The sequence below is a fragment of the Cucurbita pepo genome, chromosome 12 (assembly GCF_057944985.1).
Source record: "Cucurbita pepo subsp. pepo isolate OVF chromosome 12, ASM5794498v1, whole genome shotgun sequence".
Classification (NCBI taxonomy): Eukaryota; Viridiplantae; Streptophyta; class Magnoliopsida; order Cucurbitales; family Cucurbitaceae; genus Cucurbita; species Cucurbita pepo.
The window spans coordinates 12256843-12281876 of NC_141809.1; the positions used below are offsets into that span (position 1 = coordinate 12256843).

General features: G+C 35.9%; 3 protein-coding genes across 8 annotated transcripts; 2 read left to right on the forward strand and 1 right to left on the reverse strand.

Moving 5' to 3' along the window:
• Nucleotides 1–2820: 2820 nt before the first annotated feature.
• Nucleotides 2821–9614, forward strand: LOC111806721 (RNA methyltransferase family protein). Its single transcript, XM_023692157.2, has 10 exons — nt 2821–3313; nt 3930–4172; nt 5864–6025; nt 6905–7014; nt 7588–7696; nt 8406–8561; nt 8642–8757; nt 8833–8999; nt 9094–9224; nt 9310–9614. The coding sequence occupies exons 1-10, from the start codon at nt 2948–2950 to the stop codon at nt 9436–9438; spliced, it is 1689 nt and encodes a 562-aa protein (XP_023547925.2). The 5' UTR covers nt 2821–2947; the 3' UTR covers nt 9439–9614.
• A 75-nt stretch (nt 9615–9689) lies between these two features.
• On the reverse strand, nt 9690–14503 carry LOC111806720 (ELF3-like protein 2). Of its 6 annotated transcripts, none has more exons than XM_023692155.2 (5): nt 14350–14503; nt 13470–13981; nt 11821–12800; nt 11131–11182; nt 9690–11028 (listed from the first exon to the last, which is right to left on the reverse strand). In XM_023692155.2, exons 2-5 carry the CDS (start codon nt 13710–13712, stop codon nt 9949–9951), a joined length of 2355 nt encoding a protein of 784 aa, XP_023547923.2. In that variant the 5' UTR covers nt 13713–13981; nt 14350–14503; the 3' UTR covers nt 9690–9948. The 6 variants fall into 6 exon arrangements, with proteins under 6 accessions (XP_023547923.2, XP_086985094.1, XP_086985095.1 ...); XM_087128968.1 differs by having other exon boundaries at nt 13470–13718; nt 14350–14483; XM_087128969.1 differs by lacking the exon at nt 14350–14503 and having other exon boundaries at nt 9690–10340; nt 10383–11028; nt 13470–14331.
• A 6187-nt stretch (nt 14504–20690) lies between these two features.
• LOC111806622 (transcription factor bHLH87) lies at nt 20691–22986 on the forward strand. The gene is made up of 2 exons (XM_023691996.2): nt 20691–21037; nt 21656–22986. The coding sequence occupies exon 2, from the start codon at nt 21859–21861 to the stop codon at nt 22924–22926; it is 1068 nt and encodes a 355-aa protein (XP_023547764.1). The 5' UTR covers nt 20691–21037; nt 21656–21858; the 3' UTR covers nt 22927–22986.
• The last annotated feature ends 2048 nt before the right edge of the window (nt 22987–25034 follow it).

Consider the following 25034-nt stretch of genomic DNA (forward strand, 5'->3'; position numbering starts at 1 on the left):
ATATTGTTTCCACATTATACTAGAACTAAACGAATTTGAAGACATATGACTTGTGCGTTCATTTGTTATGCATATATTGAGATTCTCTGCCTCAATTTTGTAGTTGTAAATTAGCAATTATCTTTTTTACATATGCTTAACTACTTGTAAATAGCTTGTAAATAGTTAGCTGCAAGTTGGTGCTATGTTCAATTTCTATTTTGCTTAGTTGTATGTCTACTCAATCTTCTACAAGTACACAGCCCTTGTGCATATATTTGAAGTGAATAGATTCATCTCTTACGAACTTCACCTGGTCAAATGTGGTATCAGAGTGGTTTTCGATCCTCTTCTGATTGCTGAAGGTTGTATTGATTGTGATGTTCGTGGTGTCACCCACCAGAGATTCCTATGCAATTGCTCTGTCTCCCTCTTTGTTTTTTCTTGGTAAACGCATCGTATGCTTTTTCTGTTGAATATTTCTGCCATAGAAGTTTCTTCCAATTTGTATCACATTCTACCACTCTAGCAAACCCAGGGTTGGTGCTTGTTCTCTGAATTGGTTCTTGTTTAAGTTAGAGATGTGTTGGTCTTGATAAACCCAATACCTTCCATCAACAAAGCTTTTTGCTCTTTTATCTCCTGAGCACTAGACAAAACTGAATACAGTGTCGATGGAATGGATTAAGGGACCTTCTCTGTCAAAATGTATGCTAATTCTTAAAATGCTGTTCAGATGAAGGTAAGGTAGAGTAGCTTCCTTTTGCTGTGTCTACATTCTTCTTAATAAGAAAACAACTTTTAATGAGAATAAGAACAAAAGATTACACGGGCATCTGGAAAAATCAAGCCCACAAAAGGGAATACCAGTAAAGAAAACACCTCCACAGTTGTGTAGAATAATGCCTTTCGAGTAATTGCAAAAAGACATTCGTCATTGAAGTCCGAAAGGAAACATAAAATCTAGCAAGGGAGACGATATCACTTAGATCCCTTTCCAAGCCTAGAAACTACCCTTTTTCCTGTGGTTTCATTTGACACATGGTTGCTTAATGCTTGTAACCTCCATGAATGTCTGTTGTTGGATACAAACAGAAGCAGAAGGTTGTCTATGATTTTCTTAAGCTAATACCTAACTGAGCACTCATTCACATCATTATTGAACCATTACATGCTTCATCCTATGGTGATTGTGGTCAAAAGTTGATGCAGAAGTAGATTTAACATCTGCTGATGCTGCTGCTGCTGCGCTTTTGGATATCTTTTTTAATTTGCTATAATCTGATAAGACTTTTGCTTCATTGAACTGCAAAGTATTCAACATATGATAGTCACTAAAGTGGTTATATCGTAGCAGCTATCATTTTTCATATCCTGTTTTTATTTGTCTCGTAACTCTTTGTTATAGATTGTCTACTTGAGTTCAGGACTCCATGCCTAATATAATTTGCCTGTTTTCGAATCACGAACTAGGTCGTGGTTCATCAACCGGGCTCGTTTGCGTTGGCAAGCATTCTATGCTCGGCCTAGCACTGCCAGAATGCTCGGCCTAGCACTGCCATCTAACATATAGTGAGAATCCAAATAAAAGTGTTCTTGAATAGGAAGAACTTGAAAACATATTTGTTCTTCCACATTGAAAACAGATCGTTGCAACTGGATATGCCTATGAAAGCACCAGAGTGCAACAGCCAGCCAGTAACCAAATATGAACCGGTACCATAGGCATTTTAACAGCGAAAGAGGCGAAAGAAGCAATCTATAGAAAGATTTGGCGCCGCTCACTAAATTCAGTGGTTAATGATATTTGTAAATCGGTGGAAAAATTGATATGCTGTCTTGATCTTTCTTTGTCTCCAACCCCATACTCCTATAATAATGGTCAAGGGTCGGATATCAAGCTAGAAAATTTAGCATTAACCCTAAGTTCAAAATTTTCAGAATCTACTGATTTTTTTTTTTTTTTTTTTTTTTTTTTTTTTTTTTTTTTGGTAATAGATCGATTAATTTTTTAAAAATTTGAATTTGCTAAGATTATTTTATATATGATTGAGGATTTATTTGCTAAGAATTTATTTTATATATGATTGATATATGCTTTTATTATATATATATATATATATATAATAAAAGCACTAAAAAACGAATACAATTTTTAAGAACTAAATTTGTAATTTAACCTAATTATATATATATATATATATATATATATATATATATATATATATATATATATATATTTCTTTTAATATATGCTTTTATTATCAAATAAATAACCTGACACTATCAAATTTATATTTTAGTCTAATTGTAGACATTCATGTTTCTATTACCTTAAGAATGTATATTAGTTAATACGTTAACTCATTATTGTAATTCTTGTATAAGTTTCCTTAGTCTCTAAGTTTGATTTTATCTAACATTAATTTCATTTACTATTAATAATAAACCTTTTTATGTGGCATGTATTAATTTTTTACATCAAAAGTTTTTTTTTTTTTTTTTTTTTTTTTTTTTTTTTGTCAATAATTCAATCTACTCACAATCATTAGACTCGATATAAATTAAACTATATATTGAGACGAGTATTTAAGCCTATAACTTACCATACAGACGCAAATAAATTCTCAAAAAAGAAAAAACCTGAGCTTTCTCGGAGATATCTATATTTTTTTTTTGAAAAATTGCAATATTAAAGTTTTAAAACTAAGGATTGGATTATTAGAAATTCTTCAAATTTTAATTTCCATTTAAACTTATAAAGGCTTTTTAAAATTACAAAATTTAGCCATAAATCACCGTATTTAAATATATAATTACAATTATATTACAAATGCATATATGAGCTTCTAGGCTTTAGCGAGAAAAGGAGAGGATATACCTGTACGTACGCTAAAACCTGCTCCATTGGCAGCTCTGAAGCTCACTGACGGCACCGTAAAGCTCGACGCCAACTCCGGCTGCCGGAATGGCTTCCATTTCTAGCCATGGATTCAGACACCTCTCCACCACAAGGTGCTCGTTTCAGTTCCACTTTCACAAGCTCCGAACCTCAACTTCACTTGCTGCCTCACCTTCATCCACTATTTCACACGATGATTCTAAACGAGCCGAGCAGCACGAACCTCCGACTTCCAATGGATTCAGCAAACAATCCCACCCGTATTTTCCCAAACGAGGCCAAACCTTGGAATTGGTTTGCGAATCGTTGGCATTTAAGGGAAAGGGTCTGTGTAAGGTTGCTGATACTGGATTTGTTGTCATGTGTGACCGAGTTCTTCCCGGTGAGCGATTTGTTGGGCGAGTTACTCGAAGAAAAGGGAACTACGCTGAGGTCAGTTTCATTTCTTTCTTTTGGGTAGAAGGAGGTGGAGGATTAATTTGAGTAATGAATTCTTGTTTCTCTGCTTGAATTTATATTGTGATAGCGAGATTAAGAAAATTGACTCCCGGAAGATGAATATGTACACTGAAGATGCATTTTCGCAGGGTTAAGTACTAAACAATTTTGGTGCACAATTGATAAAATGTTAGATTAGCACCTGTTCTTAAACTTCATTCACGTCCAAAAGACGAATTCCATGCTGATGCCATAGTCATCTTGATCTAGATGGATGCCTCGTTCAATCTCTGAATTGCCAAGTCCGAGTTCTTAGTATATTTCTTTGGTTCACCAGGACCTGTTCAAGTATATAGCTCCCTGTTTAAATTCTGCTATTCTATTGGGAAAAGAGTGAAATCGTACTTCATGTAGCAAGATCGGTAATCCGACTAATAGTAGAAGCGATATGAGAATAAAAGGGGAAAGAACATCGAACTAGGGTCGTCTCATTTATCTTTTGTAGACTCTTTAGTTCCATTAGGAAGATGATAAAGTTACAAGAGTATAATGCTATAGCTTTGAGATATCTTTATTAGTATTATTTTATCATTTGTTGCTATATCTGCAGGCGACTAAGCTAGAGACATTGTCTCCTCATTGGGACTTGGTTGATGCCCCTTGTGAGTATGCTTCTTACTGTGGAGGATGTAAAACGCAAAATCTATCATATGAAGCTCAAGTTAGATCTAAGGAACAGCAAGTTCACGAGTTGTTGACTCATGTAGGAAAATTTTCTATGAAAGAACTTGAATCCCATAGTGTCCTGAAGGCTATTGTACCTTGCGAAATCCAGTTTCACTACAGGAACAAGGTTAGTGAGCAAGCTGTGGTTCATTTGGTTGCTTTATTTTATTTTTTAAATGTAGGAAACATTATAATTTCATTGATAAAATGAAATTACAAAAAGACATGATCCATCCAATGGATTACAAAAAATATCTCCAATTGGTCCTGAGTGAAGATAAACTATAGTTACAAAAGGGGGAGCTCAGTTGACACCAACTAAATGATAAAAAGAAAATAGATGTAACAAAAGATTGGGTGTCTTGTTCCTTATATGAGAACATGCAGGAGTTACTCTCCAACTAGCTAAGAAACACACACTTTAGTTTGGCTAATGTCCATGTTTGACATGCGTCTGACACTTGGACACTCCAACACTTATTGGACACGTAAATAATTGTTAGTGTAATAGACGTGTTAGACGCGAGTTGTGCAAAGTAAAAGTAGGTCAAACATTTATTAACATGCATCAAACACTTGTTAAGTATGCTAAATAGACACATATATAACAAAAATAATAAAATTTGAGAGAAAAATGTATCAGACTAATTTTTTTAAGCATATAAATGCATAAACTGGTTGACTTTGAATTTCCTTATTGTATAAAAATGATATATATTTAAAAAAATGTATTTTTAATAAACTCGTAGTTGCCGTTTCTGTCCTAGATTTTAAAAAAGTGATATGTCATCGAGTCGGTATCGTGTCATTTCCATGCTTAACCAACCTATTAGACCATAAAAATGCTCGAACGAAATTCAACCAAAGGGTCTTCTTTTCTTTCTTTAAAGGTGGCCGTTGAATAAAAGAGATAGAATGTCCCTAGCTTCAAAAGGAAATGCAATATGCCACCCAAACTTCTGTAGGATGATGTCCCAGAAGGTTCTGGTTTGCTGGCAACAAAAGAGGAATGGTTGCTTGCTTCCCTGTTACTTTTGCACAATATACAGCATTGTGGAGAGATGGACAACCAAGGGGAACCCTTTTCAGCTTGTGGCTAGTGTTTAGACATGTGTGACTTAATTCCCATTTAAAAAACTTTACCTTCTTGTGGTGTTTTCCTTTCCATATGGATATATAGAGATCTTTGTTGTTCAAATCATTCCAGAAGATAAGGAAATAGAAAGAGATTTTGTAGAAAACACCCCATTCTTCTCTAAATTCCAGCACAAACTATCAGGCAAATCAGTGAGATTGATTTGAGGGTATTTTATTATTTACATGTGTATATCTTCGATGTGGAGCCTGATTGGATGGAGATTAGACCATTTCCCAATTTTGAGATCTTTATAGTCTTCTACACAACCACGTTAGGATTCTGCCACCTATGTCAGAAGTCAAGTTCTTTGTCACAGAATGATGTACCAAACATTATTAGTAGCCAAATATGAGCAACTTTAGCTATTTAAATCTTTGCTATCAATGTCAGAAATCAAGATCTTTGTCACAGAATGATGTACCAAATATTATTGGTAGCTAAAGATAACGACATTAGCTATTTAATCTTTACTCTACTGCCCTACTAGATGAAATAACGGCATATGAGGCTGCATTTATTGTCTTCTATATCAATTCGGATGATTTACATATCTTCTACCTGAAGTTCTGTAGTCCATGTTGATCTATTTGTTCATTGTCCACCATGTCAATGGTCGATTAAAAAAAAAAAAAAGGAAGAATGATTAAGGAACTTGGGGTTTTTCTTCCATATTTCTGCAGATGGAATTCTCGTTTGGTTCTAAAAGATGGCTACCAAAGGATGTATTCATAGAAAAACAGGAAGGCGATGAGATCAATGCTCTCGGACTACATGCTCCCGGATTTTTTGATAAGGTTCTAAACATTGACAAATGTTTATTGCAAAGTGGACCTGCCAATCAGGTATTCATCATTAAGTACACTGGCTGATCTATATACCGGTTGTGGTATCTATTCAGAAACACATTTCTCATGGTGCAAACGAATGGATACATGAAATGAAAAGTAATTTGACTCATGTTACCAAAAAAAAAAAAAAAAAAAGAAAGAAGGGTACATGGATATATTCTATCCGTAAGTTGCTATTATTTGATTTCAGTGTTCTCATGGTGCATACTATTCTTTTACAAATGACTGAGAAATTCTTGTTCACAGTAAAAAAAAATTCTAGGATTTTAATTTTGAAACACTTATTATGATTGGTTAGTTACGAGACATGACATGGATATAGCTACATATTAATTTCTAATAAAGCGGGACACAGACATGCTGAAGACACTTTTTCTTTTCCTTTTCCTTTTTATAGAACATATATGTGTATATTGATATATTAGTACTTCATTATAAATACTAATTTATTTAAGTCAATTAACAATATTTGAAAATTTTGAAAGATATAGAAGGGTTTAGTTGACAATAACTAGAGGAAGAAGGTGTCATCCTAATACGTTAGGAATGATTGATAAATAAGGATTTGAGTGTTTAAGGAATCTCTATATTTCGTACATTTTAGATTAACTTTTTTCAAGAGCCATGTCCAAAAGAAGAAAAAGATTAATTAATTCTTAGCAGGCGAATCTGTGTCCATGCTTAGAAAAGTTCTTCAACTAAATTAGTTGAAACTTCTATATCATCAAGTTCACTTTGTATTCTTTAACAATTTTGAACTTTTCTTTTGTTGTTTGTACCAATGTCTGAACTGGTGCAAATTGTGGCTTCACATTAGATTGGCGCGTGGAAATTACTTTACTGCTTCTTCATGGACTTGCTTTTTTCAAATAGGTTCTTGCATCCATACAAGAATGTTGGAGGGATCCTCTACTGGGTTTGTCTCCTTATGATGTGCATTCTCACAAAGGATTCTTAAAGCATTTGATGCTGCGGACGGGAAGGTATTGAGACTTGTATAAGAAAAATATATATCCTTTTATTCTGTCTTCTAAACTTGCTAGGTCTCATACATGCTTGCATTTGTAGCATATCAAACATGTCATTAACATGAGAAAAGTTTATCTTGCTTAGATTCCGAGCAAGAATGCCATTGTGTATCTGTGCCTATAGGCTTTCTTTAAAGAGTGCAATTAGCAGAGAAAGAAGTAGAAGCTGTATGAGTACTGGTAGAATCGTTGGCAATGACATATTTGCAGTTTGTTTTTGTTTTTGTTTTGTGGTTGGACATTTTCTCTAGAAAAAAAATTGCCTTTTTGTATTCAATCATTTTTCTCAATTAGAGCCGATTCCTTCATCAAGGGAAAAAAATGGTTAAAGAAAGAATCACAAGATATGCTACAAATCGCTTTTAGGTTAACACTTAGGCATCTTTTATCATACCTGTGATGAACACAGTTGTTTTTGTCCTAGTCAATTCTTGAATCCTAAGATAGTTATTTTCTGCCGGAGAAAATTAATGAATTTCTAAATTGGATTTCCTCTTAAATTAACTGCTTAAGCAAATTGTCTTCCAGGGATGTAAAGACTGGTTTGCCTGAACTTATGGTTAACTTTGTGACCTCATGCTACAAGCCTGAGCTGCTGATGCCCCTAGTTGAGAAAATTTCAGATATTCCTGAAGTGGTTAGTTTTTTAATACGTTACTGCAATTCTTCTCAGACGTGACCATGTGATATTCCTCTTCAGGATCTAGTCTGATTCATGTATTCTATTTTTCTTTGTTGCCATAGTTCGTCTGTTCCAAAAGTATCTTAAGATTTTTTTGATGATGATTCCCCATAGGTTGGCCTGTGGTACATAATCTTAGGTTGTTTCTATGGGTAGTTTACTTTCTAGTGGTCTTGTTTCTTTTCTTGTCTTTTTTTTTTTTTTTTTTTTTTTTTTTTTTTTTTTTTTTTTTTTTTTTTTTCTTTTAATACAACAAATGTAGGTTACGAGGATTTGAACTTTCAACCTCAAGGAAAGGAGTATGTGTCAATTACTGCTGAGTTATGCTCAATTTGCCTCTCTAGTGGCCTTGTTATCTTCCCTTATGTTGTGAATTCTTTTGCTTCTATCTTTGCTATCACTATCTACTTTACGAGGCCAGAATTTGTGGCATAATAAGTTGTAGCAAAGATTTATATTATTGTTACCGATGTTTTTAGAAGGCCACATAGCATAAAAAATTTCCAGCTACATGAAATTATGGCGCTCAACTACCCTTCTGAATTGTTGGCAAATTTTATTTCTTACGCGCTGGCTAGTTGCTTCATTTTTGCTCACCTGTTTCCAGCATCATATACTTAGATTTAGATTACCGATTTATCCAATGGTGGATTTGACAATGTAGGTTAGCGTTGTAAATAATATAAATTCCTCTGTTGGTAACACTTCTGTTGGAGAGGTGGAACATGTTTTATATGGGAAATCCACCATCACAGAGAACCTACGAGGTCTGACATTCCAAATATCAGCGAATTCTTTCTTTCAAACAAACACTTGTCAGGTATACAGCAATTTATTCCATCGACTAGCTCATCTCGAGTATGATGATCCTATCCAAGACACTGACCAAAATTTGTTTAGGCAGAGGTTTTGTATAGGCTGATTGAAGAGTGTGCTGGTCTTAAAGGAGATGGTTCAGAAATTGTTCTCGACTTGTTTTGTGGGACTGGTACTATTGGTCTTACACTTGCTAAAAGGTAATTTGTTTTGATTGATTCTTTTATCGTGTGGACCTGTGTAATAATGGCGTGCTTTGCAACTCCTGCTTTCAGGGCTAGACATGTTTATGGCTATGAAGTGGTTGCTCAGGCCATCAAAGATGCTTGTTTGAATGCCAAACTGAATAGTATCTGTAATGCCACATTTGTTCAAGGGGATCTGAATAAAATTGACGAAAGTTTTGGCGACAATTTTCCCAAGCCCGATATCATCATTTCGGGTCAGAAACTTCATTTTCCTTTAGTTTAAAATGAGTAGACACTCTGCTTTTGATCTTTCATCTTTTCTGAACTGCAAGTCCACAAATGATGCAGATCCAAACCGTCCTGGTATGCACATGAAGTTGATTAAATTTCTTCTCAAGATCAAGGCACCTCGCATAGTTTATGTATCATGTAATCCAGCAACTTGTGCTCGCGATCTCGATTATCTCTGCCATGGTGTGGTATGTCCAAGCTTATTCCTACTAGTACTAGTTTAACAATTCTCTTCATACCCAGTCATTTGAACTGTTGAGATATTCTGCGCAGGAGGAGAAAGGCATAAAAGGCTGTTATACACTGAAGAGCGTACAGCCAGTAGATATGTTCCCCCACACTCCTCATATTGAATGTGTCTGCCTACTAGAACTCACACCTGATTCCCAAATGGGATCATGATTGTTACTCAAATGCAAGCCTTCTCGTTTCATGTATTCCTAGTTAATGAAGAGAGGGAATTCTAGAAACATGTACTCGGTATTTGTATTCAAATCTCATAGCAGAGCAAGAGAAAGTGGTTTATGAGCTTGTAGTTGCTACGGATTATATAACAAATAAGTCATTCGTTAAAGCAATCTGTATTATCTTGTATTCTTTATATTAAAGTTGGAATAGCTGAAGGCAATTAAAGCTGTCATTTTACATGTCGGTGATTCAGGCTAGGAGTGAGAAATCGTCCCAGCAAAAAGGAGTTTGCTTTATATCTTTCAGAAATCTATTCACATTTTCATAAGCCAGAAAAACGTGATTACAGACACATTTTTCTTACATCTCAGTAAGAATATTGACAACTCTGTGGATGTCACTTCCCAAATGAACTTCATCAGCTATGAGGAGCTGAAATCCTCTGTTGTCAAGCAAAATGGAGTGGGTAAAAGTTGATTTCTACAAATATAATTTTAAGATACATCATAGTTGGTTTCTTTCTTCTTGTATTAACTGAAATATCCTAGCTGCTGATTCAGTTGCAGTTTTAGGATGGTGAGGTACAACCTTAATTGCCCTTGATTTGTTCTCACTGATTTCTACATTTGGACTGGACTCCTCAACTGCTGGTGGCTCAGTAGGAAAAAGAGGAAGCACATCTCCATCACCTCTCTCAGAGGGGCTACTAGCTGTACTTCCCAACAACTCACTTCCCTTTGATCGATGAAATTTCCGAACCTGAAATGGCATCGAATGGCTTGTTTGGCTCGGCATTTCACATGAGTTCTCTTGATGTGTCAAGTAGTTGATGTCCCTAGTTGATATCTGGTTTTCCTGTTCTTTAGACTTGGCTTTATCAAAAAGACTCATTTGATCTGGAGCTGACCCTGACATGGATTGATTAGTTACCGGTACACCTGGAGCTGACCCTGACATGGATTGATTAGTTACCGGTACACCGTAAGGTGGAAAGTACGTCTGGTTCAATGGAATCGTGCCAGGAAAATATCCAAACCCTTGATGGTGAGAAGCAGGAACAGCATAAGCTGGAGTGTAAAAGTCTCTAGCTCCACTGCCTGTATTTAGGCTCATTGTTCCGTAGTTACCATACATTGGTGTCATGAATCCTGCACTTGGAGGGCATGGACCTCCATATGGTTTGTAAATAAGCCCTTCAGAAGGGGACATGACAGGAACCAACCATTGATTTCCTGGTGTAGGGTGGTTCAAACACCAGGGATCTGATTTTGGAGCAGCATCTGTGGGAGTTTGTGGCGTGTCTTTTACACGAAGCTCGTAGCTTGTTTGTTGAGTAGGGGCAAGTTTACTGTTGTCCTTGTTGAAAGAAGGTAAGGGAAGCTTAGCAACAGGATTCTTATCTGCACATTTGCTGCTGAGAATGAGATTGGGCTTTTGATGATGGTCCTTCACCATGGTGCTTTTTGAAACCGGTTGTTGAGCACACTCAGTTAGCTTGTTCTTAACAGCAGATAGAGTTGATAATGGTTTCTCTAAGTAGTCTTCAAGTAAGATGTGTGGTGATCCAGCAATGAGTTTTTGAACCTATGTTAAATTCAAGCAGTAAACCATTTAAACTAAAGGAGCACGAGATATGAATACAACGACTAGAGTTCAAGTAACGACCGAAGCCAAATGATGGTGTACCTCTATCAGTCTATGCAACTCGAACACCTGTACTGCAAAGATCCTTTGCTGACTGAAAACAGTTGGAAAAAGGTGGGAATAAGAGATCAATGAAAATCCAACCCAAAAGATAACACACTTGAATGAGAAGAATATGTCAAATATACAAGGAACTGTAATGACAAAGGAGATTCTAAGTGGTCTGACCAATTTAAGGATCATTTAATGGTAATGCCTGCAGCTTGAAAAGAGAAGGTTACTTGATAAATGAACTCTAAAGAAGAGCATCAAGGATTAACAGTACATATCATGTAACGGCCCCAAGCCCATCGCTAACGGATGATAATTCTTTGGGCTTTCCCTTATGGTTTTTAAAACGCATTTGCTAGCGAGAGGTTTCTACACCCTTATAAAGAAGGTTTCGTTCTCCTCCCCAATTATTGTGGGATCTCACATATCATATAAGCGGGTCATAATGACATTTGTTCCAATCAGAAAACGACACAGGTGAAGTAACTCAACTTAAGAATTGGTAGGCTCGATGACATGATGTGACAAACAGAAGTATAGTAGTCAAGGATCCTCAATAGTAAGGGTATAACTACTAGATGGCTTTTCTATTCTACCATAAAGTTTGACATGGTATATTACTTAGTAGCACAATATCAGCGATGTATCAACAACAAGGTTTAGGCAAAAAAGAATACTCACTGAACAATCGCTTTTCTAGCCTTCCAGAATTGTTTTTCGCCAATCAACCCCACGATGACATCAGGTGACATATTTGGAGCTGTAGTTGAATCGACTAAGGAAGCATCTGAAGCATTGTCTTTTTGTTCTACGTCTCTCAAATGCACAGTAGAGAACTTCTCGAACTCATTCGTCCTGTTGCGGTTATCGAGGTTTTCGAAATTTCTATCGCTAACTCTAGGCGACAACAACGAACATGGTTCTCTAATCACCATGGATAACTTTTCCAAACCGGTAACTTGGGTGCACCCCACCTTGTCTTGGGCAACTTCAGAGTTCCGCTCAGTCAAACTTTCTACAAATACCCTCACGTTTGCATCGAAAAGTCTGTTTGAATTGCTGACTGAAGTCCAGTTTTCTTTAACCATGGATGGATGAGGTAGCTTTGTCTTCTCAGAGTCCTTATACTTTGTTGAAGGGCAAGCCTTCACCTCTAACAAAGGCTTACCAGTGGCTGAAGCGATCAATACAGGTCTCTCCACAGGATCCCGAGTAGCCTTCGTCAAATTTGGATTCTCCGCACCTTCATTCCCCACATATTTTCTAGAAGTAAAATTAGTGACAGCAATATTGGCCTGTGGTTCACAAGCAATTCCAATTTGTGCTGAAGAGCTCATACTCCTGCTTGACATCCTTTCCCTATCATGATTGTGCACACCAGTTATAGGCTGGTCCGAGGCAGGAATACTGAACTCGTCATCCTTTTCTCTAGCATCCGTCGAAGAAAAGTTCTTGAGATTCGAAACTTTAATCTTTGTGACTGAATTGCGCTGTGGATTTGATGACAATGATCCCGTTGCTACCAGACTTGTCTTTAGCAACTTTGCCTCGTTACTTTGCACAACTCCTCTAGAAGAATAAGAGTGAAGTTTCTCAACCTGATGAGGTTGCACAGAGCACTTGGAGGACGCTGAGAAAATGCCCCTTTTTTGGCCAGCAAACTGCAGAGCAAGCAAGTTCATGCAATCAATAGCAGAAATTGAGTAAACTTGTGCACACAAGACAAACACCCTTTAATCCAGTGGCTAAGTTTAAGCTGTGTTTGCCTCTTAGGAAGGTAGTCCGTTCCAAATGGCTCTATCCCGATCAAACTGTACGTCATTTTCTACTATTGATTCTCAGGGTATTTTCATCAAACACTTTATATGCATATGTGATTTCAGGTTTAGTAACTAAGAGGACAATGAAAACATCAAGTTCGATACTGAAAGACCGAAAAAGACAAGCACATATACATTCATAAACATGCGAATCAACGAATAAACTTGTGCACACAAGACAAACACCTTTTAAGCCCCTGAAGTTGGTAATTATTACAAAGCAGTGAAGCTTCAAACTGAACATAGTGGCTAATTCTAAGCTGTGTTTGCCTCTTAGGAAGGAAGTCCATTCCAAAATGGCTCTATCCCAATCAAACTGTAAGTGATTTTCTATTACCGATTCTCAGGGTATTTTCATCAAACACCTTATATGCATATGTGGTTTCAGGTTGAGTAACTAAGAAGACAACGAAAACATCAAGGTCGATACTGAAAGACCGAAAAGACGAGCACATATGCATTCATAAACAAGCGAATCAATGAATAATTGCAGTAATCTACAAAGCTTACGTGACTCGACGATGTCAAGGGAGCCGGAGTGCTGCTTGGAAGAGGAGTGGCGGAAGCTGATCCAGAGGAAAATCTTTGCGTAGGAATGGTAAGCTGCTCATAGAGAGCCATTTTATTCCTTGGAGGGGCTCTTGGGCCTCCTTTCTCTGTGTCATTGACATGAAGCCTGGGGAACATAGGACTCAACACTTTTTCTTCATCCTTTTCCCCTCTCATCCTCTCACCAGATGAACCCAATTCCATGATTTTCTGTGTTAAAACAAGGGATTTTCATTTCAAAAACCCCATCAATTTCCTTCACCAGTTGTGCAAAATACTAAACACTTTTACAAGAACACGATCGCAACCTTTTGAGGGAAAAATGTTTGAAGATTCCACCAAATTTTATCTAAAACCAACCATCAAATCACAAAATTCTGCCAACCCAGGAAGGAAAAACATTAAATCTGGTGAGGGATTCACATTTGGCAGGTACCCATCATCAGCCCACCTCAAATGAACAAATCTTCTGGCTGAAATTCATGAAAAAACAGGAAGAACACATGAAAAAACAAGGGACAGAGAGCCAAATACTGTGTAGCAACACCCAAAAATCCAAAGAGTAGAGAGAAACAAGCACAAAAATGCAGAGAAGAACCAGAAAATCACACACTCAAAAGGGGCAAGTAGAGAATTAGGCCAGCTATGCAATGAAAGTAGGTGAAGAAGAAGAAGAAGACATGAGACAGAAGCAGCAAGGAAACCATACATGGAACGCAAAAGGGAGGTAAAAACAAGTCCAGAGTTAAATATAAGAAGGGAGAAGAAAGAGGGAGAAAAGGGGAAAGAAGAGAAAGAATATATATTGGGAAAAATGGATTCTGTGAAAGAATAGGGTTACCTTGGATTTGCACTACGGAGGATCCCATCAACCCACAAGAAGGAAAAGAAAGCAAGAAAAGTAAAAGTAAAAGGAGAGAAAGAGAAGGAATAAAACGAAGACAACTCAAGATTTGAGCCTAAGGTGGGAACCAGGTGGGAAACCGGATAGAATGAGAACTACTTTTAGGCAAAAGGGCCTAACCCCTGAACACAAACAACCCTCATTCTCCAGTTTCTCTCATTAGCTACCCCACCCACTCCAAACCCAACTCCTAAACCCTCACCATTTGTAACAGGTGAGTCCAATTAACCAATGTGGGATCTCAAACTCTACCTTCCTGGGTCCAACATCCTATTGGCACACTGTCCAGTATCCAGCCCTGATATCATTTCTAACCGTCCAAGCACACAATTAGTAGATATAATCCTCTTTAGGCTTTTCCTTCTAAGACTAACAGTAATACATGCAAAAACCGACAATGTCTGCTATCAGTAATGTAGGAGCGTTAGATTCGAAGACCCAAATTTGAAATTTTTTTTAGATTGTGGGGGCACCTCAGTGTGTCTACCACATGGGGGTGGGCAGTATTTTGGCTACGCTGTTCACCTTGGAACCTCATGTTTTTAGCCCAATCTTTTTAACGAAAAATCCGTTAAAAAAATCGTCTCTCTCTTTCTTTTTCCGGTTATATTCATGATTCAAACAGACAGAAGAAAGGGATTTGGATATTGTACGGTCTGAGAATTGTTTATTTGACCACAAAGATCTCTTTTTTATTTTTTTATTTTTTTATTATTATTTATTATTATTATTTTATATAAATTAAAAATTAAAAAGAAAAAACAAAAAAAGATCTCTTCTTTCCCTTTGATTTCTGTGTAAATCAATATTATAATCACACGTGATCCCATTTATTATGTGGCCAAAGCTAAGCCATTAAAATAAGTTTGTTTCTTTTTGGCGTAACTCAATCCATCCGACACGTCCTACCTGTCGGCCGAGCTGACGACAAGTCGTTCACCGCTTACCAATGTCAACGACATTGGGCCTACACTTTATTTCTTAACTGGCCCATTTCTTGAAGCCCAATTTATCTATTGGGCTCTACGACTTCTGGATTTGGGCCAAGGAGCCCGCCAGCCTTCTCCTCCTCCGACAAGACATACAATTATTTTTTAATTTTTTAATTTTTTTTTTTAGTTTTAAAATATATATATATATATATATTAAAATAAGTATAAAAATATTTTTTAAATAACAATAATTTCAAATTAGTTTGGTTACACTCAAACTAATTTTAGGAAAATTCATAAATTACTCTGATATATTTGATTCTCAATTTACCTAATTTTTTATTTTTTTTTTTAAATTCTTGGGATTGTTCGGGGCACCAAATGGGTTGGATGGAGTTGTTTGTTTTGCTAAGTAACTCAACCCCGAACACTAATTTATTAAACTCGGACTTCATAAGCACCTCAAATACTAATCTCAACATCCCGTACACCAATATATTATACTTTCAACAATTCAATATTTCAAACACTAATAACACTAGGGGTGTACATGGTCCGAGTTGGGTCGAGTTTGGGAATTTTCTTGACCCAATCCAAAAGTTCGGGTTGGTTAGATTGGTAACCCAACCCAACTCGAAACTTTTCAACAACCCAACCCTCTGTTTTCGAGTTGGGTTTGGGTTAGGTTGTCAAATTTTTTACAATTTATAATTATTCAGATAGAATCTTACTTCATATATATTAAAAGTTCACAAACAAACACAAATCAATTTATAATTATTGACTTCAATATAAAACAACTAGCGAAAATTGTAACATATTAATATATTTTAACATTGTCGTAAACACTGATTTATAATTTGACTCCAGAATACTACGCAACTGAGGATATCCTCAAACACTGACATGTTAAACTCCGACTTCAGAACTCAACGTAACTCAACACCTAAGCACTAAACGACCCACAAATTAACTTATTACCTCAACCGAACTTCATAATTCAACTCAACGCTCGAAATGCTCGAACGGGAATAAGACGTGTTGTGTTGAGGAAGAGTACAATATTTTGAAAGGATGAGGACAAGAAAGAAAATGACAAAAAAAAAGAAACAAAGATAATGTTAATTTAAAAGACAGATTGGAATTTTTGAAATAAAAGGGTGAAAGTGGGGTCCACAGAGGGGGGGGTGAAGGCTTTGCTGTTACGATTTTCCACGTGAGACAATGTTATCAGGGACATACCAATGAGAAGATGCCACGTGTAAAAGAATCGTAGCGTTCACGTGTGAGCCGTAATAATGGAATTGACAAGGATATGTGTGTGGGGGACCAATTGAGGGGAATGAAGAAAGAGAAAAAGAAGAGGCGAAATGCAATGTAACTGAATTAAGGGCCTTGATTTGCCCTTTTTTCCATCATAATTCAAGAATCAACGGTCAGATTTGCATGATGATCAATGAGATAAAAGTGGACCCATATTCATATTACAATAGAACCGACTACATTTCACATGGTCCCACTAAATTTATTTATATTGTACTTTCAACAATTTTTTTTTTTTAATATATATTTTCAATTTTATATAATTTATAAAGTTTTTTTTTTTTTTTTTTTTTTTTTTTTGTAAAATTATCTAATATTTTCTTAGAATTTAAAATTTTATTAGACACGCTGTCTACTCCTTCCACAGACCAACACAAATTCTTCAGCATAAAATTGCAGTAAATGAAGCATACATCGTGATATGAACCAAAAGACATCAATCATACAATATACTTCAACGAATATGTGAAGAAAAGGTTGTCAAAATTATTAAAAGATATTTTAATTCATGCCACGTTGAAGAAGAATAAAGTTTAATTGTTATAAATTTTGGGTGGGTTACAATTTAGAGTTATTGTATTTTAAGACTCTTTATTTACTCTGGTTACATTTACATGAAGGCTAATTATGGTCATTCAGCATGAATGTAACAACTCTTGGACTGCCTTTAATACTGCCTTTAATAGTTTCATTTTTTAGACTAAAGCCATGTATGTTGTATTTGTAAGTAGATTTGGAAAATATAGTAAAAGAAGCATGTGTGCTTTTCTTTAGCCAATGACTAAGTTTCTTTGCAATTCTATGTAGTTTAGGTTGTATGTAGAATCATTCAAACTCGACATGATCATGATCAATTTTACTTGTGGAGTGATTTGAATCTCAATAAAGTGTTTTTGTCTTGAGTTATTTGATCAACATTCAAGGTAGACATGATCGATCTTGCTCGTGGAGTGATTTGAATCTCAAACAATGTTCTTGTCTTGAGATATTCGATCAACAAGATAATCCAAATCTTACTCCCGTGATTTCCACATATCACATCGTCACCGAATTCGTTGTGAAAAAATATTACCCTCGTTCAGATGTGATTTCAGTTCATTCATATATTATTTATTTAATTGGTTGTCACATATATCGCGTAAGATAATAAATTTAATATTTTAATTTAGAATATAATTTTTTAAGCGAAATATTTTAAGAATTTTTCAAAACCCTTTTAATAATATGATAAAATACTATGAATTTTCAAATTGGTTTTTAATTGAATATAAAAAAAAAAATCACGTTGAACTCACTCTAATTTTTTTATTTAATATGATTAATGGAATAATTTTTCATGTATTTGTGAATTTTTTATTTAAGAAAAATTCCAAATATTAAAAAATTAAACTAACATGTTACCTGCTTAGGCAAAGGTACGGCAAACTTATTTATTTATTTATTTATTTATTTTTAAATAAAGACAAAGAAAACAAAACAATTTAGATGCTTCTCTCGTTTTTTAAATTCTCTCCGACCTATGTTCAATATTCGGAATCTGATTTTGATACTCGATGGTTTAAATACATGGAGTTTTTTTTCGAGTTAAAATATGGATGTTCATGTGACTCGAGAACCCGATCAACTTAGACTACCTAACCTAAGTAATAAATGATGGTTGGATTAGATTTTTATTTCGATTTGGATTGTAGTTTTGATCGATTCATAAGTTGACATTTTTTTTTGTCGGGTCAACTTGACTAATCTGAAACTAATATAATCGAACCCTACTTTTAAGATTATTATGAAAAATAAAAATATTTAACGTTTGTAACAGATGTCAATAATGGGTTAACGTTTGTAACATGGATAAGTGGGATTCTTTTTAAATAATAAAAAAATGATCCAACAACCGAACCAACATTAAGACAGAAAGTTCGATTGTGAACCCAATTAACCTGAAATTTCAAATTGATTCAAAAATTTTCCAAGCTCAACCTGTGTACACTCGTACCAAAAAGTACACTTTGTTTGTATAGTCAGTAACTATGAATTATTTTAAATAATTCTTAACAATAACTTCATATATTCAGTACTACTCTCGTTTAGATGTGGTGGAACAGTCCAAGCTCACCGGTAAACGGGTCTGCAAGGGAGAGATTTCTTTTCTTTCTCCCGACGTGGAATCTCACATGTAGTCTCGTTGGTTAAAACTATTGTATTAATTTGCCCGACGACGAGCAATAAAATAAAATAAAAATGTGAAGGGGTATTTGAGTAATTACACAAATATGCCTTCACCTTCTATTTTATTAAACTCAAATCTCATAGTACAAGTGGCTCTATAGCATACTTCTACTTGTAGGAATTAATTCCTTCCTCTAAAAATTCCTCAATTTTTATTTTTCCATTTAAAAATAAATTATTATTATTATTTAAATCAATAATATTAAAAAAAAAAAAATCATACCTGTAAAATTATTTTTATTTTTTATTTTGTTTCCCACAATAATGAAGAATAAGACAAATTTTTAATTTAGATATAAAAATTAATTATTTTTATTTATTTATTTATTTGTTTATTTTAATTATGAAATGGGTGAGGCATGATCCCAAGTTCGAGACAAGTTGCAGAGAAAAAAATGTTGGAGATGAGACAGTGCATTATGTGTTACTTGCATACATGATAATATTTGTCCTAACTTTTTAAAAGAAAAATACTTATATTTTTTAAAAGTTGCAATAATTATCATCGACTTTTCATAAATGTATGATGAAACGTTGTTAGAATGTCGGACATGGGCGTAACCGGAACACTGGAAGCTAATGACTTGAAACCGAAATTGAGATATAGACACTGACACACTGATCTAAGTCTGACGTTGTTTTAGAGCTAACATGGTATAACTCGACTCGTTAACTCATAAACCACTCGCTCGAATTCAAATTGAAGAAATTATGATTGGGACTTAAAACATAAATTAGGACCTAAACATCGACACACATCGTTCTAAATCCGTCAACCTCACAGTTTTAAAGGAGAGGTTTTCACATGTTAGGAATCACAGATCTCCATAATGGTATGATATTGTCCACTTTGAGCATAAGCTCTCATGGTTTTGCTTTAAGCTTTCCCCAAAAGACCTCGTACCAATGTAGATGTATTCATTTACTTATAAACCCACGATCATTCCCTAAACTAGCCAATGCGGGACTTACTTCCAACAATTCTCAACACCAATCGACGTGGAATCTCACAATCCACCCCCTTAGAGGCCCAACGTTGTCCTCGTTAGCATACCGTTCGGTGTCTGGCTCTTATATCATTTGTAATAGTCCAAACCCTCTGCCATGACTCGTTATGTATCACCGTTACAAATGACAGAGAGATGTTTCACCAAAACACAGCCTATTAAATGAGCTCACTGATAATGGGGAGCATGTGGGTTCTCTCACCTCACAACTCACAACTCAAATCTCAGTCTCTCTCTCTCTATTATTTAAGCAATAACAAAGCCAAATCTTCTTAGCTACCACCATAATCATCATCAAAAAATGATATCACATTCAAATGGTTCATCTGCTACACATACAATGTTTCTGATATCACATTCAAATCTTGGCACACCAACGTTCATAAAGCCAAGGCCAACCCCATTACCCATTATGATGCTATTGACATCTCCAAAACAAAATGAAAGAGAAGCATCAATTTTCTGGGCCAACTCTAGATTCATCCAATTTGTTTCCATTTCATAGATAAACCAGATAAGGTTATGGATAAACAGATAAGGATCCCTTTCCAGTTCTTTTGTTTTTTTGAGCTCCTGTTCTAAGTGTTCTTATGATAACCTCAAACTTTTCAGCTGTTTTGTTCAATAATTAAGGAATCATTGGAGAATTTTGTAAAGCCATGATTAAAGATATGATTAAGTGAAAGATGCTTTTGGGGTGTGAAAATGGGAGTTTTTACAGAAAGTTATAGGCTTTTTAGTGCGCATGGCATTGGTATGGTATATATATATATATATGTGAGCAACCAAAAAGGAGGGTGAGGGTGAGGGTGAGGGGCAGAGGTAGAGATGAGCTATGATCCCCACTTGAATAAGCCACCAAAAAAATGCATTAAAAAATGGGGAAGTTTTCATTCTCCAACATACTTATGCTTCACTGAAACCTCTTTCTTCCCCACCAAACTGACAAACACAAAAGCTTATCTTTTTCAAACGCATTATATTTTTCTTTCTGTCAACTGTTTTTGTTATGTATATTTTATTGTCTTTTTGGACAGCTACCTTTTCATTCCCATCTATAAAAACTATGGCTTTCTTCTGTTCTTTTTGAGGAAAAAACAGCGTTTGTTGTACTTCTTTCTCCATTGCCATTTCAAGGTACAAGAACAGAACTTTCTCTGATAACTTCGTGTTCTTGTTCGTGTTCTTGTTCCTGTTCCTGTTCCTGTTCTTGTGCTTATTCGTGTTCGTGTTCTTGTTCCTGTTCCTGTTCCTGTTCTTGTGCTTATTCGTGTTCTTGTTCCTGTTCTTGTGCTTGTTCCTGTTCTTCGTGTTTGTGTTCTTGTTCGTGTTCGTGTTCTTATTCGTGAATTCGTGTTCGTGTTCTTGTTTTTGTTCTTGTTCTTGCTCTTGTTGGTTTTCTTGTTCTTGTTACTGTTCGTGTTCGTGTTCTTATTCTTGAATTCGTGTTCTTGTTCTTGTCGTTGTTTTTGTTCCCGTCACTGTTTGTGTTCTTATTCTCGAATTCATCTTCGTGTTCTTGTTCCTGTTCTTGTTCTTGTACGTGTTTGTGTTTGTATTCTCATTCGTGAATTCGTGTTCGTGTTCTTTTTCATGTTCTTGTCCCTGTTCTTACTTGTTTTATACGTTTCCTCATTGCATGAATGTTTGACCTTTCTCTTTTGGATTTTTTGTTTGATTTTCCAATGGTTGACAAAATGTTAGTCGCCAAAAAACTGACATAAACAATGGCTATTTTGTTCCTGTTGGTCGCAGTTTTTCCAAATTAGGAAAGAGTTGGTTAGTGTCGTGCCAGAATGACCAAAAAGAGTTCAAACAGCTGAAGAAAAGTTTGCAACTTGAAGCACATCAATCCTTTTCGTCTTTCGTCATCGGTTCGGTAAGTTCGGTTATCGTTAAGCTTCATCGAAACGAGAAACAAGAAACAAGAGACGATATTTCAAGGATTTGAGCTGAAAATGGATCATTTGAGCTGGGATGGGTACGGATCAAGAGCTACAACGAACACGCCACCGCCGTCGTCGTCGTCGTTTTGGAGCAATTTCCAACAAGGACATGAACAAAGATTCATGATGTCAAATAATTCAAATTCTCTCAACTTCTTCAACTCAGTTCAAGATCTCCCAACTAGCAACATGGATGTTGTTGGACTTGAAACACAGCTCCTCCCAAGCTTCAACGGCGATAAAACAGCGACGGCGACAGCGGCAACAGCAGCGACATGCTCTCTCGAGTCGTTGGACTGCTTACTTTCAGCTACAAACAGCAACACAGACACATCAATTGAAGATGATGGATCAGTATCAATGATGCTATCAGATTACACAAATTTATGGAACTTTGGAGGCAATGCTGCACCATCTTCAAAGAGAAGCCATGATCAAACTCATATCAAACCAACAGAGTACTCTGTTTTCTCAAACAACATCATAACTTTATCTGATTCAACTTCAAACAGCGAAGGTTTTAAGATCATAACAGATCAAAATCTGCCAAAACAAAAGAAACCCAGATCAGAAAAGCCACCAAATTCATCAAACATCAACTTTCAACAATCATGTTCATCAGGATCATCATGTATTGATCAAGAACCTGACCCAGAAGCTATAGCACAAATGAAGGAGATGATATACAGAGCAGCAGCTTTCAGGCCAGTGAATTTGGGGTTAGAAGCCATAGAAAAGCCCAAAAGGAAGAACGTGAGGATTTCAACAGACCCACAAACAGTAGCAGCAAGGCAAAGGAGAGAGAGAATCAGTGAAAGAATAAGAGTTTTACAAAGGATTGTTCCTGGTGGAAGCAAAATGGATACTGCATCAATGCTTGATGAAGCAGCAAATTATCTCAAGTTCTTGAAGTCTCAGATCAAAGCATTGGAAAATCTTGGGCAAAAGATTGAATCTTTGAATTGCCCATCAAATACCATAGCTTTCTCTTTTAACCCATCTTTTCCGATACAAACTTCTTCATCATCTTCCTCCCATAATAATTTCTCACTCCAAAATCCTTATGATCAACTGATGTAGCTCAAATTTCTTGCTTCATGTTTCAATCAATAAATTCACCGACTCCCCGTTCGTTCTCAACTCCTTGAACTTAGGAAGTCTCGTTTATGTATTAGACCAATTTGTTAACACCCCTCGAATCGTTTTTTTGTTAACATAATGACACTGAGCCCTTGTTGCAGCTGAATCCGTTGTTTTATTCATTGTATCAAAAACTAAATCACAAGCTTCTGATAAAAAACGAGATATTATTGGAAATGACCCACGATCAAAATATGTCGAAAGCGGAAGAACAACTTGAGGGGAGAGAGCTTTTGAATAGAGGAACCTTAAGCACTTATGGTTTGTGAAAATAACATAGTGGAGAAAGCACAACCGATCTCGTAAACTTTCTCTAGGTTAATAACTTCTTTTGCTAAGTCAAGCTTATTAACTCACAGATATACTGTGTCATTCCAGGATTTCATTTCCTAGTACTATGATCAAAATGAACGCAAAAAGTTAAGTTGATGGGTTATGGTAAATTTAGTTATTTCAATGCTATAACACTTCTCTTCGCTCGTACTCGTACTCATACTCGTACTCGCTCATAGTAGAAAGTGATATCAATCGAAAACGGAATGATATTACGAGTTACAATAATGGGTACTCATTTTGAATGATGATTGATTGATTGATGAGGGTTAAGCTTTTTGTGTGTAATAATAACAATATGATTAAGATGAAAGGGGTGAAGCCTTTTTTAGTGTAATTACCAATGCTTTTGAAACATTCTCTTTGGAAATGTGAGCCAAAGTCAGTGGTGTGGTATCCTTGATTCAATCCAAGGCGTGCTCTTGGGAATCACCCCAAGTTTATTGCTATGCACATGCTTTTGTGCTTCGTTTTTGGCTTGCTATTGGATCTCTCTCTGTCTTATGTTCTCCACCTTTGTTTAATCTAAACCCCTTCATCACCACATATCCTATCATTCTACTATGATTGCATGACTTGTTTAAACTTACCGGAATTCGAGAAGTTCTTACGGGATATTGGACCGACCCATTTAGCTAAATTCAGTTTCGAGCTCATAAATGTTAGCCATACGATCTGTGAGATCCCACATCGGTTGGAGAAGGGAACGAAACATTCCTTATAAAGGTGTGGAAACTTCTCTCTAGTGGACGTGTTTTAAAATAGTGAGGGAAAATCGAGAAGGGAAAACCCAAAGAGAACAATATCTACTAATGGTGGGCTTGTGCTGTTACATAATGTCTCGAGATAAGAGAATGAGAGACTAGTATAATAAGGATCCGAGATTGTAATGTCCTCTCGTGTCATATAAAAGAGAAAGCAAATGTGCTTGTTCTCTGCTTTTTCGAGTTGTTACGTTCAAATCGTTGTCATACCACTTGCTGATGCAAATCTGGGAGCTGGGTCGTTCCCTGTTGAATACGAATAAGCTCTTCTTTTTCATTCCTCTTGTTCAAATGCTTTCCCTTGGCTTCGGTGCCAACTAGAGCTATTGTTTACTTTAGTATAAGTTTCTTAGACCCAATTACGGCATTTCTTGTCTCATCGTTCAAATCGCTATCACACCACTTGCCGATGCAGATCTGGGCAGCTGGGTCGTCCCTTGTTGAATACGAATAAGCTCTTCTTTTCATTCCTCTTGTTCAATCCTTGGTTTCGGTGCCAACTAGTCAATATTTTCTTAAACAAAGTAACCCTAATCTTTCTCTCAAATAGTCATCTATTCGTCCACGTTTGGTCGGTTCGTGCGCTGAGGTATTAGAGGGTTGAATTCGTCGGGTTGGGCATTTAAGCCTTTGAATTTGTTTGTGTTATAAATGGAGAAGGTGAGATAATGTAGGTCACATCCCAAAATAACAAACTTTAGGGTAAGGAAGAAAAAGATATTCTTTTTTATTTAAATAATAATAATTTTGGGAAATTCAATTGGACTCTTATTTTGTAGGCTTTCCGACAGTTGACTTTGTCCAGCCAATGGAGACATCACATTGGGTGATGCTGAAGAAAAAGTCATATAACAATAAATAGTCAAAGGACACGTGTTTATCTCTCATTGGTCTGTCTTGCGGTGGCCTATACGGGGTAGTTCGGCCATATCTTATCTTTGTTTTGTTCTT

What these genes read in the sequence shown, in the direction of transcription:
- LOC111806622 (XM_023691996.2), top strand. Translation starts at nt 21,859, where the DNA reads ATGGATCATTTGAGCTGGGATGGGTACGGATCAAGAGCTACAACGAAC.
- LOC111806721 (XM_023692157.2), top strand. Translation starts at nt 2,948, where the DNA reads ATGGCTTCCATTTCTAGCCATGGATTCAGACACCTCTCCACCACAAGG. An exon ending in GAAAAGGGAACTACGCTGAG is followed by an intron (nt 3,314 to 3,929) that starts GTCAGTTTCATT and finishes CTATATCTGCAG; the next exon opens with GCGACTAAGCTAGAGACATT. An exon ending in GCCCGATATCATCATTTCGG is followed by an intron (nt 9,000 to 9,093) that starts GTCAGAAACTTC and finishes CAAATGATGCAG; the next exon opens with ATCCAAACCGTCCTGGTATG.
- LOC111806720 (XM_023692155.2), bottom strand. Translation starts at nt 13,712, where the DNA reads ATGGAATTGGGTTCATCTGGTGAGAGGATGAGAGGGGAAAAGGATGAA. An exon ending in CCTTGACATCGTCGAGTCAC is followed by an intron (nt 12,801 to 13,469) that starts GTAAGCTTTGTA and finishes CTTGCTCTGCAG; the next exon opens with TTTGCTGGCCAAAAAAGGGG. An exon ending in AGTTGCATAGACTGATAGAG is followed by an intron (nt 11,029 to 11,130) that starts GTACACCATCAT and finishes AATTTAACATAG; the next exon opens with GTTCAAAAACTCATTGCTGG.